Source organism: Ruditapes philippinarum, unplaced genomic scaffold (genome assembly GCF_026571515.1).
Source record: "Ruditapes philippinarum isolate M1 unplaced genomic scaffold, ASM2657151v2 ctg3907_1_1_1_1, whole genome shotgun sequence".
Taxonomy (NCBI): domain Eukaryota; kingdom Metazoa; phylum Mollusca; class Bivalvia; order Venerida; family Veneridae; genus Ruditapes; species Ruditapes philippinarum.
The window spans coordinates 1-15,977 of NW_026861239.1; the positions used below are offsets into that span (position 1 = coordinate 1).

A 15,977-nucleotide genomic window follows, 5' to 3' on the forward strand; every position below is an offset into this window, starting at 1 on the left:
TTAAACTAAAAAAAGCAACAAACAAACAAACCAACAAACAAAATCAAAGCACAGAAGGCGCTGAATTTGTTTGGGTCTCAGAATGTCAGAAAGGTGAAGGTTGTGAGATTATAAACCAATTTGTTTTTGTATAGTGCCACCAATGCTTTCCAGTGTTTTAACTGTAGTAAATTGGCTATAAGACTAATTGCAACACTGATAGTCAATTCAATGTTTATTTGACTTAAATTTTTTTTTAAAAAATGAGTTGCCTCAGAGGGGATTTGAACTGAAGACCTCTCGATTCATAAGCGAGCGTGCAAACAGTGAAATTATAAGTAAACGACCTGAAGAAAACCATATTAATCTAAATTAGGGTTTGTAACTCTTAAATTATCATTTCGACGCTAAACACAGATGTGAATAATCATGGAGCTTACTGTAAGCATGTATATCTATAAAGAATGAAACAATATTAGAAATCTTCGACCATTCGGGAACTAATTTGCTTGAAAATTAATGCGCCTGTCATTTGACAATCTTTACGCATTGATCTCCCATGAATTTTTCTGCGTTAGTGTACATATAAATGGAAGTAACCGCTTCTAAAAAGTGGACTACTATAGGCATTTGCAATTAACAGCATAAGGCTCTGAAATTTCGCTACCATTATTTGTTTGGTCTGACGACCCAAACAAATAAAAACAAATAAATCTCGACCTCAAAAGCATTATCCGCGCTCGTTTAAGTAGTTCTTTGGTCAGGCGCGGCAAAATTTATCCTATACAAATGATCTGACATAAAGTCTAATGGTCATATGTTTCTACCTTTGATTCAGGAATCATAAGTATGTATGATAAGTGGACGGTCACTTGCGGAGGAATTTGAAGTTACTGGTAAGTATAAAGGCAACATACATGAACAAAGCATTTTGATTTTAAGCCATCAATCTCTTATCGCGACTTTCAAGCTATAGCGAAGAGTTCTCTTTACACAAGAGTAGAAACGAATAGAATTATCCACCTTCCACTATCTTGCCTGTTACATTCTGCGCATATAAGAATACAAAGTCATGACAGGATTCAAACCTACAACGGTGGGTGGCAGCAACTCGAAGTTCTCAACACACATGCACGTTAGTATTTGATGCTTTTCTGTACCACTTTGACAATATTCAAATCATCAAAATCTTACAAAAAGTTGGCTTTTTTCATACCTTTCTAGGAATGATCAGAAAGTGCGAGTTGACATGGTTTTGTACTTGCCTCTATCACAGTAAACAAAACATTCATAGGAAGCACGAGGGCTACATGAAATCTAGAGAAAAGGCATTTTACAGGAGCATAATATTTCTAATTGCAATGTTGATCGAACATGCTTTCAATAGCAGAAAATATTCTGTGGGTGGTGTACATAATGTTTACTGTCTACCTATGGCTATCGAACGGTTTATTATCTCTCAACAACAACAACCAAAAACCCTTGTCTCCCTGGCGCCTACTGTTCTGTCGAGATGGCACTGTAGTTAATTAAATGTACCGTCGTAAAATTTATGTTCATTAAAAACCATTTGAACTTTATAGTGATGGGATTTGTTACTTTCGTATTACTGCATTATTTGTATATGGCATCAATAACAACATAACAATTATAGGTTTAAAACATTTATCTATTTAACATATCAAAACAATGCCATTTTACTATAATAGGTAATTATCATTGTGACGTCATCAGATCTGTAACAGTTTATTCTTGAACAAATGAATGAAGTTAAAAAATGATAAAAATGCTTATAAAGTACAAGTCCAGCATTCACAGTAATTTTATGAAACAATTTTATAACTGTATTCACAAAATACTATCAAAACTCTAAAGAATCAAAGAAAAATTTGAACAGAGCAATCTCTGACCAGTTTTAATCTTTTCAACTCATTACTACTTCAATTTTATTTATAAATAGACATCCATAATATTAATTTATTGTTTATATCATTATATGTAAACACTTAAGTTTTACCGATGGAAACAAACCTCCTGGTACTTCATCCCACTCAGATGCAGTTTCCCAGGTAAAAGTAAACATCTTGGTTTAAATCCCCTATCTTATTTGGTTTTAAAATACACTTATTACATTAAACCTTTATGGCTCTGACTTTATACAGGATAGATTTCCCCTTACTTAACATGGAACAGTCCATTCAAAATTTAAGGGATTTCAATAGCGAAATACAAAATTTAATTCTACAAACAGTACAGAACTTGACTTGACTGAGCAAGCTGATATGGCCAAAAGATAAATCAAGGTAATGGTTTAAATATTTCAAATGTACTACAATGAAATAATTTCTTTGGTGTTTCGAAGCTTTTTTTGGCAGAAATATTCCAGCATCATTGGTATAAATAATCTAAAAATTTATCTTTTCTCAATAATCATTAATGACAAAATCATTTGTATAAACAATTTACAAACGTATGTTTTCTCAATAATGACAAAGTATGGCAGAATAATTATGACCTTATAGTACATCAAAGCTCACTTAGTGTACATGGTCCCCTGTTTAACACCAGAAATAATAGTATCTTATCATTTTTTTTTTTGTTTCGGATCTTACGTCACATTGACACAGTATAGGTCCAATCGCGAAGTTCCAGCTTTACTTGTGGAGGAAGACCATAGGTTCCCTTCTGTGCATTATTTCAGGCACAAACGGGCACCTGAGTAGAACCACCAACGTTCCGTAAGCTAGCTGGATAGCTTCCTCACATGAAAGAATCCAAAGTCCCTGTCAGGATTCGAACCAACAGCAGTGAGGGGCAAGTGGTTTGAAGTCAACGACCTTAATCACTCGGCCACGGATGCTCCTATCTTATCATTTAAGCAAACATCAACAGAAATGAATGACAAATTCAGAAGTGGTAACTGAGCATAAAAAAGAATGACCCTAAGTGCTAACAACAAAATCTGCTTAAAAAAATTGAACAAATTCAAAGATATTTAAGGTTGTCAAATGTTAAATATTTAAATATCTTAAATGCAAATGGTTTAATTTAATAACAATGACTTTATTTTGAACAACAAAATATTGCATAGTGAAACAGGCCTGTTATAACAGAATTACTATTACTGTAGATATAAAGGTGCATTAGTTTTAATGTGTGCAAGTGTAAATTTTCTACAATATAATCAAATAAAGAATGTATATGTATTAATGTAACGATTGTTCGTTTGATGTTGTTTTGGCAATTTTGGCATTCAAAATCTAATTATCAAAAAGGAAAAACTATATAAACCAAAAATGTTCAGTTTTATTAAATCTAAGACCAAATTATCTGGTTATTGACTGACTTATGACTTTGACCTTGATATCCATAATCCTATCTAAATTTTTTAAAAAAATGCATTGGTTCATCTGCACTGGTTAGTAACTTTCACTGTATTGATTCTTGACCCAGATATACTTCTTTTCTTGATTAAATTATGTAGTAGTGATTCTGTTTCAGTTGCACTGAATCATGACCTTGACCTATAAACTCCTAATCTTACATAAATTTTGTACAGCTGCACTGATTTGTGACCTTCACTAAAATGAATCATGACCTTGACCTAGATATCCCTAATTTGACCTAATTTTGTAAAAGTGACATTGCAACAAGTACAATTATCACTTTTATATACATAAAAAGTTATCATGATAAAAGAATGTTTCATTTATGTGACCTTCACTTTTCTTGATAATGACCTTGACATCCCTACTTTGACTTAATTTTGAAAAAGTTATATTGTTTTGCTTAAAACAAATAGTCTCAATTAAAAAAAAGACTCATCAAGATCAACACAATGTTTCATATACCAAAACATATTAGTATTGTAAACAATAAAACAACAAAAATCATCTTTTCAGTGCACCATAAACATATATTTAAGAAAAACATCTTAGACTATTCACATACAGATATGTAACAGACATATCTATGTTAAAAATGTACAATAAACATGTTATATCTAAAACGGACAATGTTGCTGCACCATGTGTATATTTTAACAACTTCTTATCAACATAACAACATAAAATACAATCTAAATGCATTTAGTAATGACTATTTATCTACAACAATTTTATACAATATTTCACTCATTTTTTTTAAACAAAGAAACAGTGCTGACTCTATAGAAAAACCGTTTTGACGGCACATAAAACATATACATTGATCTATATATCTGTATATTTTTGAAAAAAATATCTTAAATGCAATGTCTATAAATTTTCTTCATTCATATATATCTTAAATCAGAAATGCTTTAATAAATAATAATCAGAAATGCATGTGGAGTAAAATTCAAATTTTAAAAATGCATTAAAATAATTCATTTTCACAATACATGTATATATTTTTCTTGTTAGCTTTTCAGACACTTCAATACTGTAAAGGTCATATGGTGTCATTCCAGCTTTACTAGTGAAGAAGGGCCTAATGTACCCATTTGTGGTTAATTTAAGGCAGGTGTGCAAAACTAAGGTGGAACCCCAGACCCTCCGTATTTTAGCTTATTAACAATACCAGTAGCATCTGACAGAAAAATTGGTAAAGAAACATGATCAATCTGTAGCACTTTTTACTAAGAAAACTAGAACTATCACTAAATGTGATTAATACCCCCACAAGACTGCTTCGGAAATGAGGATGTTACTAGTAACAGAATACCTTGTAAAAGAATAGAAATATAGAGTTATGGTTGTTGGCAATTAAAGATAGTTGTGGTTCTTGTATGTTGCATTTCCTTTCAATGTGGTTGGCCATTGAAGAAGTTTAATTGAATTACTCTGTAATAAGTCCAGAAAGACAAAGAAAAGGAACAAAGGGCAAAATCTCTATAAAAACTGAAGATAGAGTTATAGTTCTTGTGCACTGCACTTCCTCTTATTGTGCTTGAACATTGTATGAAGTTGTTTTGAATTCCAACCAGTACGTTTTAAGTTATGCTCAGGACAAGGAAAAGTATCGAAGGGCAGTAACTCTGTATTTTGTCAAAATGGAGTTATGGCTCTTGTGCACTGTACTTCCTTTTAATGTCCTTGACGACTGTATGAAGTTGTACTGAATTCCAAACAGTAGTTTTCAAGTTATGCTCTGGACAAGGAAAAGTAACAAAGGGCAATAACTCTGTAATTAGTCAAGATGGAGTTATGGTTCTTGTGCACTGCACTTCCTCTCAATGTGCTTGACCATTGTATGAAGTTATATTGAATTCCAACCATTAGTCTTCAAGTTATGCTCTGGACAAAAAGCAATGGAAAAGTAACAAAGGGCAATAACTCTGTAATTAGTCAAGATGGAGTTATGGTTCTTGTGCACTGCACTTCCCCTTATTGTGCTTGACCATTGTATGAAGTTGTTTTGAATTCCAACCAGTAGTTTTCAAGTCATGCTCTGGACAAGGAAAATTAACAAAGGGCAGTAACTCTGTAATTAGTCAAGATGGAGTTATGGTTCTTGTGCACTGCACTTCCTCTCAATGTGCTTGACCATTGTATGAAGTTATATTGAATTCCAACCATTAGTCTTCAAGTTATGCTCCGGACAAAAAAGCAATGGAAAAGTAACAAAGGGCAATAACTCTGTAATTAGTCAAGATGGAGTTATGGTTCTTGTGCACTGCACTTCCCCTTATTGTGTTTGACAATTGAATGAAGTTGTTTTGAATTCCAACCAGTAGTTTTCAAGTTATGCCCCGGACAAGGAAAAGTAACAAAGGGCAATAACTCTGTAATTAGTCAAGATAGAGTTATGTTTCTTGTGCACTGCACTTCCTCTCAATGTGCTTGACCATTGTATGTAGTTATATTGAATTCCAACTATTAGTCTTCAAGTTATGGTCCGGACAAAAAAAAGCAATGAAAAGTAACAAAGGGCAATAACTCTGTAATTACTTTAAATAGAGTTATGGTTCTTGTGCACTGCACTTCCCCTTATTGTGTTTGACAATTGTGTGAAATTGTTTTGAATTCCAACCAGTAGTTTTCAAGTTATGCCCCGGACAAGGAAAAGTAACAAAGGGCAATAACTCTGTAATTAGTCAAGATAGAGTTATGTTTCTTGTGCACTGCACTTCCTCTCAATGTGCTTGACCATTGTATGTAGTTATATTGAATTCCAACCATTAGTCTTCAAGTTATGCTCCGGACAAGGTAAATGCAACGGACAAAAAAAAAAGCAATGGAAAAGCAACAAAGGGCAATAACTCTGTAATTACTTTAGATAGAGTTATGGTTCTTGTGCACTGCACTTCCCCTTATTGTGTTTGACAATTGTGTGAAGTTGTTTTGAATTCCAACCAGTAGTTTTCAAGTTATGCCCCGGACAAGGAAAAGTAACAAAGGGCAATAACTCTGTAATTAATCAAGATAGAGTTATGGTTCTTGTGCACTGCACTTCCTCTCAATGTGCTTGACCATTGTGTGTAGTTATATTGAATTCCAAGCATTAGTCTTAAAGTTATGCTCCGGACAAGGAAAATGCAACGGACGTCTGGACCGACCGACCGACCGACCGCCCGACCGACCAACCGACCGACCGACCGACCACCGGGTGACTCCTATATACCCCCCCAAACTTCGTTTTTGGGGGTATAAAAATATATAAAAAAATACACATTTCACAACACATTCATTAATATGTGCAAATATTCAATAACAGTAATGATTATCTAAACATTTTCAACATGTATTCTTTATGGCACAATAATACATTCTAGTGATAACTTGTACTGTATTTTCTATTGCTCTATTTGTGTAGAGTTACGAAAAGAACAGAATGACAATAAATTGTAAAATAATAATTGAGCCGCGCCATGACAAACCCAACATAGTGCGTTTGCGGCCAGCATGGATCCATCGGCGCAGTCTGATTAGGATCCATGCTGTTTGCTTACAAACCCTATTACAAGTAGAGAAACTGATAGCGAACAGCATGGATCCTGATCAGACTGCGCGGATGTTGGTTTTGTCATGCTACGGCTCAATTGTAGTTCTGTTTGATATTTCAATATGTTTCTAAACACTCAGGTTTTCTCTTTTTTTTCATCCTTATACATGTACATAAATTTATATTCGATATTATGTTCTGAAAATAAATCTTTTTAAAAAAATAAAATAATCAAATCAAAGTTTGATCATTTAAATGATGTACAAAATATAATAACTAAACAGATAAATAGAGAGATTTCAGTTTTATATATCATTTTTGCATTTTTTTTTATTTTATGAAGAGAATATAAAAATTCGTTGTATATACATGATGATGATTTGAGATCATTATGTGAACCATAAACAATCTAAATAATAAATAATTTTTAATGAATAAATGAAATTTGATCAAGGTAATCACCAAAGACAATAATTCATTTTATCAATAAAATAACTCTAAATTATTCATAATTTAACATATTATATATTTTTCATATAGTCCTGTAACACGGTAAATGCAAGCACAGTTTATTTTTATTTTGTCATATTCTGAAATAAACACTTTATTCAGATCACAAAAGAATTAAAGTTCCTGTCAAATAAATAGAGCACCTTAAAAGTAACTGAATATTACTATCCCATTCACAAAGTCAGTGGATCACTCTTATAATTCAATTACAAATGTATGGTCAGTATTTTTTTCCCCAGGCTTTCTTTAGGCAAGTCTGGTAAATGGACCTCTTCCTAATTGCAGAAAAAAGCTTTTTTTCCCCCCGAAAATGAGGTCAAAATATTTACCAGATTCAATTTTTTTTTTATCATTCGAAAATTGTTGCTAAATGCTTTTTTTAAAAATTTATGTGATTTAACAACATTATTTAAACTCCGAAATGAACAAAAGCTAAGTGATTTATGAACAATATCCCAGACAAAAATATTGTTTATATAAAACATAATTTTCTGTAAACAACATTTTATTCAAAATAGCTAAGTGATGTTATGTAGAACAATATCCCAAACAAAAATATTATCTATAATCATCTGGTGATAATTGTGATTACAAATCAACAACTATAAATCTCCACTAGGTCACATATACAATACCTTAATAAGTTTCCTTTATTTTGGCATAATTTTCACATCAGTTTTATAGTCATGCCTTCCAAACAAACTGCACGTTCTTAAATACCCAATAACTGCCATTTATATTCAACAAATACTCTCAAAAATAAGTTGAAATGTTAACAATACTGTTGTTCACCATATGACAGACAAATATTTCATAAAATATTATATCAGTTATTATACCTGATTAGACAATCTGTCACAATCATATGTTAAAAGATATTACATCTTTAGAACAATTACTTCATGATTATCTAAAATGTAGTTTTAGTGCGGATATACCATAAATACCCGAAAGTCTTACTCCGAAATTTCAGTACTAAGTACTATTAATTAAGATACATACATTTAGCTGCAATAAATTACAGTTTTTACTTTTAATGTATAAAACATAAGCTGCTCATATCAAATTATCTAAATTCAATGACACAAAAAAGTATTCTCTGATTTAAATGGGAGGAGTTAAAAGTAACCATCGCAAAAAAAAAACAACATGCACAAATTATGATCAGATACTATTAAAAAATGCCATTTGTCAAATATTGCCAATCAAAACAATGGCATCATATCAAATGTATGAGAGAGATTGTGCTATCTTTAACTTAAAGCTTACAATAAGTGTCAAAAAGTTCAATAAATGTATTTTATATACCCTTTGTAGAAAAGCCCTATTGTTCATGTCATTGCAAATCACAATAAACTTTGAACTGATAAGTCAATGAACACAAATGATATTATCTTTGCTAATTTTTCCGGAAAAAAAATGGTGTAGTAGATGTGCAGTTCAAGTAATTCATTTCTTATAATAATCATTAACGTTTCTTCTGTCCGGGTAAGGTATGTTGCTGTCTCGTGCATCAATATAGCTCGAACGACGATCTTGGTACTGGGGAGGGGCACTGTACGCTGGAGGCTGCGTGTTGTAACCAGATGGGGTGGAGGCTGGAGAGTATGTTGGGTGGGGCTGAGAGGAAGGTGGGTAAGATGGGTGACTATATGACAGGTTAGAAGATGGGGCGTTTCTATGCGATTGATACTGGCCTTGAGGTAGTGGGGCATTTTGTTGAGGATAACGTGCCCCTTGTGGTGAATGGTCCCTTACATTTGTTTTTGCTGGCGTATTATTCCTCGCCGATACATTCTGATAATAAGGTGGTGATTGGTTTGATGGAGGCTGGCGCTGATTTTGTGAGGGTGTGGCCTGATATGTATTTGATGATCGTTGAGTTTTGTTCGAAGGATGCATACTGTTATCTGGGTATGGGTTTTGGGAATAAGCTTGATTGGGAGGGGCTGGATAATCATAGTTGGAACTGACAGAATCTTGAGAACGATTATGATTTGATGCATAGTTTTGTGATGACTGATTGTTATAGTAGTAACCAGATGGAACATTCTCATAGGAGTTATCTCCCATGTTGCTTGGTGCAGGGTGATTCTGATAAACTGGCCCATTATAACTGGTTGTTGGTTGCGAGTCAGATCTTGAATACTGGGACCTTGGCCTTGGACCTGGTGAATGGCTGCGCTGCATATCAGCAGCCTTAGGTGTCATTGACCTCCTAACAGGACCTGGAGAATGACTCCTTGGATCCATTTTTTGCGTTATGTTAGGATGCTGGCTTTGTTGTTGCGGTGTAGGGGTGACTGGTGTTGACCTTGATGTTTGTACATGACCGTAACGACCTTGCTGACCTGAATAATGAGGATTTGGTGGTGGTTGACCTTGAGAATTTGAGTTAGGGGGAGGCCTCTGGGACTGAGATGTTTGCGGACCTGGATAGGGTCCAGAATACTCATCTTGTCTCCGGATTTCTTGGCCAGGAGGATAAGAGGGAGTGACCTGAAACACTGTATGACCTCTACTGTTATCTGTTCTCTGTACATAAGCTGTTGGTGGTTGACCTGGAGCTGGCCCTAACAGTTCCGTGCTTGACCTTAGACCTGGCTCTGGGGCAGTGTAGTACATATCTCTGCCTTGTTGTCCGGTAGGACTCTTGTCAACGTTCTCAGGCGGTGTGCTCTTGCTGCGTACTGGCTGCAGGTTCTCATATACAGGTGGCTGATTAATGTTCTGGACATCATGCTGCTGTTGTTCAGCTTTCACATTACCCAACTTCCTCCATACAACCTGTAATCAAATATGACATTGTAAGACATGCAGGTGAATGAATCTTGTTTCATTTCTTGATACTGACTAAAGAATATAGATCAGTACAGTATTTGCCAGACTATAGCTGCTGCACTGTAAAAACTCTATCCTTTCAAATTGACCACTTTTGGAATTTCAAATGAAAACGAACATAAAGGTCACTCTGGCACATAGCCAGCAGCCTGTATCCCTGATTAATATACCATATTAAACATTTTCAGTCAAAATATGAACTTGCTCTCAGGAATACTTTATGAATCTTTATTTTCAGAAAATAATCATAAAGACCTAAATATTAAATATCTATATACTGTTTTTATATATTTACCCATTCCCTCAAATTTTTTCATTTTCATTTGCAGAATACCGTAAAATAATGCATCAGCATAGTATACAAAAACCATATCTCAATTCAATTATCATGTTATTGTGTGATTGACATTTAGCTGAAATATTATACAGTAATAATAATAATCGAGACAGATTTTTACAGTTTGCCTATACTCTGTCATGAGTACACAAATATAAAGCACAATTAAATGTTAAGGAACAGCAAAATTTGAAATTTTCATGTCCAATCAAAAGTTCAAACTATGGTTACTTAATTTGTGGTGACTCTGAATAATGTATTGATATGAATTGTAATGCTTTGAACAAATATCAGTTACTGTAAGGTATGTCTCTTTCTCTGTGATTCTCAGATTTGTGCAGTTCTCATGGCTGCCACAGGGGAATTCATAAGTTTAATAATCAAAATTATTGCAAGATTTACAGGGATAACAAATAATTTTCAGAGCTACTTATCCTGTAATCTATGTTACACTATTTGTCCTACATGTTATGTCTGATTTTAAGGACAAACTTTGCTTCTTTAAGTTGTTTGTTAACATCTTTATTTATAAAATAAATGATGAAAGTACACAATAATCATTTGAAAGGAAAGTTAAAGAATGCTGGAATGACCAATTTCATATATTTTCCTTACAGAGGGAAATCTGAAAATCAAGTAGGCTACCTTTTTTCACTTGCAGTGCAGCAAATTCTACTTGTGACTACCAGTTGATGAGTGGAATTTTCAATATCTGATCTAACAATTACAATTTCGCTTTTTAAATGGATATGAGAAACCAATGACATATGAACTAATGTACCGATGACTATAACAAGTAACCAGAATACTTACATTACACATTTCTCTAACAATAGCCTTCTCCTTATCATCCAGTGTATTCTCCTCTCCTACTGCAGTATTTGGTCTCTCTAAATTCTCATGTACTTCTAACACCTACAAGGAACAATGTAACATGTATAAACTCTATACAAAAGACAATAATCAAATACATGTATTCTTGCAAAACAATAACTGTTGGTAGGACACTGTGCTTGACTCTTGTCATGCTTTAAAGTACAACAAGAGCCTGTTTAATGTAGAATAATGTAGAATTTTCTAAGTTCAAAAGGGCCATATATCTGACAAAGTCAATGTTAAAATTATAGGCCTTAACAATGACCTCCATTGTGCTTTCAAATAAGTGTGAGAAATTTCAACCCATTCCCTTCAGTATTTTGGAAATTCTAAATTGCACAAAAACTTCACCAAAGTGTGACGCTGACAACTGGGCAAATACAATAGCTCTCCCTGATCTCTAAATAGTCCAGCTAAAATCTACACAAGCAGGTATACACTGACCAAGAGGAAATGAATAGATTTTCATGACTGTGTTTTCCAAAAAATAATCTTGCTGCATGGTGCAATTTATAAACAACTTAACGCAGTGACAGAACCACTAGTTTTATAAAAGTAATCAAAAAGTGTCAAATGACATCACACTAGCATATGGAAACCATGGCACAAACAATGGTTTCTCTATATGAAATACAGAAAAACAAAACAGGTATTCTGATTAAGACACATATGAGCCGCGACACGACAAAACCAACATAATGGGTTTGCGACCAGCATGGATCCAGACCAGCCTGCGCATCAGCGCAGTCTGATCAGGATCCATGCTGTTCGCTTACAAACTCGATATCAAGTAGAGAAACTGATAGCGAACAGCATGGATCCTGATCAGACTGCCCGGATGCGCAGGCTGGTCTGGATCCATGCTGGTCACAAACCCATTATGTTGGTTTTGTCGTGACACGGCTCATATTAACTTATTAAACCTCTTGCCCTGCAGACTCAGGCATTACAACTGTAGAGAAAATATTAATACTAATTCACCTTCATGGCATGTACCACAGCCTCTGGTTTATGAGGGCTGGTTCCCTGACCATCAACAGCTTGAGTACCATCTGGACCAACACGCTGGGTACCAGTAACCTATTTATAATATATTAACATTGTTAGTTTGCAATCAAATGCATTGACATCCTAATATGCATCATAAAAACAATGTACATGTATTGTATTCAGAGTTTACAAAAGTTAGTATAACTGAGTCTTTATTTATTTTTGGTTCAATGGGTTTAAGCAACAATGACACATCTTGAAATAAAGTCTGGCCTATCGATATTAAAAGAAGCAGTTACCTGAGCATGAGGTGCATCTTTACTTTGGATGTCGATGCTTCTACCAGACTGCTGAAAATGAATTAAAACATCATGATAAAGTGTTTGACATATTAATATCACTTCTTCTACATGTCAGCTTTTAAGAAATACAAAATGATTTTTTTCTTTTTCTGTACAATAAACAATGACAACTAGCACAGTTTCAGTGATATTATCTTATATGCACTCTATCAACAAATGATACAAATGATTTACAGTTATCAGTATTACAGTCTGCCTAATTAATCCTAGTTTATAATAATAACAGTAATTAATAACTTAATTAATTAACACCTAATTAATAATCTCAATTATATCACCATATATTAAAATGAAGCAAATAAAGTGTCATCTAAATTATTCTTTAAATACAGCTACTATAATCTATTATAAGATTGAACTTTTGAATGGCTAAAAACTGCTACCAGTTAAAAATTTAATTAATATTTAGCAGGAAGATATCTTACCCAAACTTGAAAAAAGAGATTCCACTTTACACTTTCCTAAATTTGAAAAACATGTTTGTTGGTCAAATTTCCAACTCTTACCTTAGATGCTTTCTTCTTTTCTTTCTCCAGATGCCTAACTTTGTCCTCTAGTTGGCGTATGTAATCATTGGTTGCTGAAAAAATAAAATATTTACTTATACATTATTGTTTAACATATTCTATTGTCACACAGTCTGTTTAACAAGTTATTAAAATATTAATCCTTATGGATTGCATAAGTGATATATTAAGATTTAGTTTGAGTAATTTTATGCTTTATTTTGCATAAAATAATACATTTAGTGTATTAATTATTTCCAATCTTGAAGATATTTGACATTAATTATTTAGAGCAGATGAAACAGTTTATAATTATTTATTATTTCATGTTATAGTTTATTATGGTACATATAAATTATGATAAATTAACAAGACTAAAAGCAGTTTGTGACCAGGAACATATCCCTCCCCAGAAGTATACAATGTTAAATTTACTCAGCTGCTATCAATAATGTTTGTGAATTTATTCAAGCAACAAACTTGGAAGGTGCATGTACTAAACAACAAAAAAAATATCTATTTTACCTGATTCAGTGTCTGCTATTGTATTATTGTTTTGAAGTTGACTAACAGGCACCAGTTCTATATCATTCTGATCCTCGTTGCCTGCCACAGTGCTACTGCTGCTTCCGTCCCCCTCGTCCCGAGGCTGGCTTGCCCTCAGTCGTTCTTGATCCAAATACAGACATAGCTCTTTCAGATCTAAATTGTCAGATATCAATTCCTGTTGTTTTGTCTCCAACTCTTTCAACTTTTCTTGGTATGCCGAAACTTCACTTCTCATAACACTTGCTGTGTAGCGACCAAATCTTTGCCACTCTCTGGCAAGTTTCCTTCCACGCTGTCGATCATCGTCAAGGAAACAGCACAAGTCCCGTAACTCCTGATTATCATCTTGTAGGTTTTGATTGATATCTTTCATTCCACGTACTTCTAACAATAGAATTTGCATCTTTTTGTTCACATCTTTGACAATATTTGAATGCTCTGCAATAACATTTCTGTTTTCGACTTCAAGTCTTCGAATAATTTGAAGGAGTTCATCTGGACTTCTACGTCTCAAGTCTTCATCTGGAGATTTGGTAAGGGCCAAGAAAGATGCACTTGGGGTAATAGGTTTGTAGGTACTAGGTATAGGGGTACTCCTAGCACTAGAGTTTGAAATACTTGATGATGGAATGGAGGAAACACTTCCAGTCTCCATAGCTTCTTGCAAAACAGATCTGTAGATAAAACAACATAAAATATAGATTTGAAAAATATTTGCCAGGATCATTTATGCATTTACACAGAGATATAATTGTAATACTCACATTTGACATTTTAATGGTATATCAGATCGTGACATGCAATGCCTGTCTTAAGATGAAGGTACTAAGTTATGTTATACAAATATTTTTTAGATTGATTGTGTTGGAAGCTGTAAGGTTATTGAAACATCTCAAAATTTGTTCCTGGAACCAACCAGTACTATTACAAAGACTGTAATGTTTCTTGCCCAAGAAAACAATCTAAGGGCTTGCCTATAACCAACGGCCAGCAATTCTTAGATTACTTAGTCTGACGTGTTAACCACTTCGCCACACTGCAGATTTCTATAACAGTCGCAAATTTTCAGATTAAGAATAATCATCAAAAAGTTCTATTGAAAACTGGAGAGGTGCATGAATTACCAAATGACACCTTTAAAAAAAATGTAGAAAGAAAATGAACATTTTTTTTTATCTGACTTCCCCTTTCATAGGCTCTGCCTATACTTTCATATTATATAAGACATTATCTTGAAAGAATATTTTACATATAAATTGTCTGCTTACTTATCAGTTTAAACTTAAACCAATAATGAGGAACAAGGAAATATTAAGAATAATTAATTATACATTCACAGTACTGTATCTTAAAATTTCACCTTATAATAGGCTGTACTTTGATTTACCCATCATGTAACCGCGAAAATTGTATAAGTATATTCCTTTGTCTACAATTTTACCATGCCACGTAAAATTCAGTAATTCAACAGGCAATTTAGTAAATTTTATAAATTTACTTTACCACATCACCTGTTGTTTACAAATTTTTAGCACTTAACCCCCTTTTGAAATTAAATGGATCACAAAACTACATTTCGTCATTTCTTATAAGATCAATACATACATATACAGTGGTAGTGATTAAACAATAACATCGATTTAAGTTGAAAAAGCAAAATAATCACACCTGTTTCCGTAAAAATTGTAATCAAAACAACATGGCGCCGAAATTTTGACAGGCGGTGTCCAGGTAAAATCTTCATCGTAGAAATAGTCCGATCGTTACGTCACAAGATGAAACGAAAGTAGATGTACATCACAGTCGGTGTCAATTCGTTTAAATTGATTCAATAGACGCCAATGAAAGTAAATGGCTTTTCTGAAATTTCATTTTTTTTTGCAAATAAACAACTGGGCACCCTTAGATATAAAATAAATTTATAGTTCATTGGCCCACCCCAGGTGCAACACAATGATCTATATGCAGATGTACTAGTAGTATATAGGTGACTTTACTTACACGTGTCACTGTGTTCGTGAATATAGTCAACCAGATGAAATATGAGCAGACGAAATGTTTGTTTATATGCTAAAACTTTTAAATAGAGCTCATATAATGGCA

The 15,977-nt window shown here is 33.5% G+C and overlaps 1 protein-coding gene across 2 annotated transcripts; it reads right to left on the reverse strand.

Annotated features, from left to right (window-relative positions):
• Positions 1 to 7,797: 7,797 nt before the first annotated feature.
• On the reverse strand, positions 7,798 to 15,910 carry LOC132714991 (serine/arginine repetitive matrix protein 2-like). Of its 2 annotated transcripts, none has more exons than XM_060697951.1 (7): positions 15,543 to 15,910; positions 13,851 to 14,548; positions 13,326 to 13,399; positions 12,757 to 12,804; positions 12,449 to 12,547; positions 11,405 to 11,506; positions 7,798 to 10,200 (listed from the first exon to the last, which is right to left on the reverse strand). In XM_060697951.1, the coding sequence occupies exons 2-7, from the start codon at positions 14,527 to 14,529 to the stop codon at positions 8,863 to 8,865; spliced, it is 2,340 nt and encodes a 779-aa protein (XP_060553934.1). In that variant the 5' UTR covers positions 14,530 to 14,548; positions 15,543 to 15,910; the 3' UTR covers positions 7,798 to 8,862. The 2 variants fall into 2 exon arrangements, with proteins under 2 accessions (XP_060553934.1, XP_060553933.1); XM_060697950.1 differs by having other exon boundaries at positions 12,757 to 12,807.
• Positions 15,911 to 15,977: the final 67 nt, after the last annotated feature.

Bases quoted from the DNA above. Each gene is read 5' to 3' on its own strand.
- LOC132714991 (XM_060697950.1), bottom strand. From the start codon at position 14,529: ATGGAGACTGGAAGTGTTTCCTCCATTCCATCATCAAGTATTTCAAAC. The intron at 13,400-13,850 runs GTAAAATAGATA...TTATTTTTTCAG, and splicing joins AATAGCAGACACTGAATCAG to CAACCAATGATTACATACGC. The intron at 11,507-12,448 runs GTGAATTAGTAT...TGTTCCTTGTAG, and splicing joins CTGTGGTACATGCCATGAAG to GTGTTAGAAGTACATGAGAA.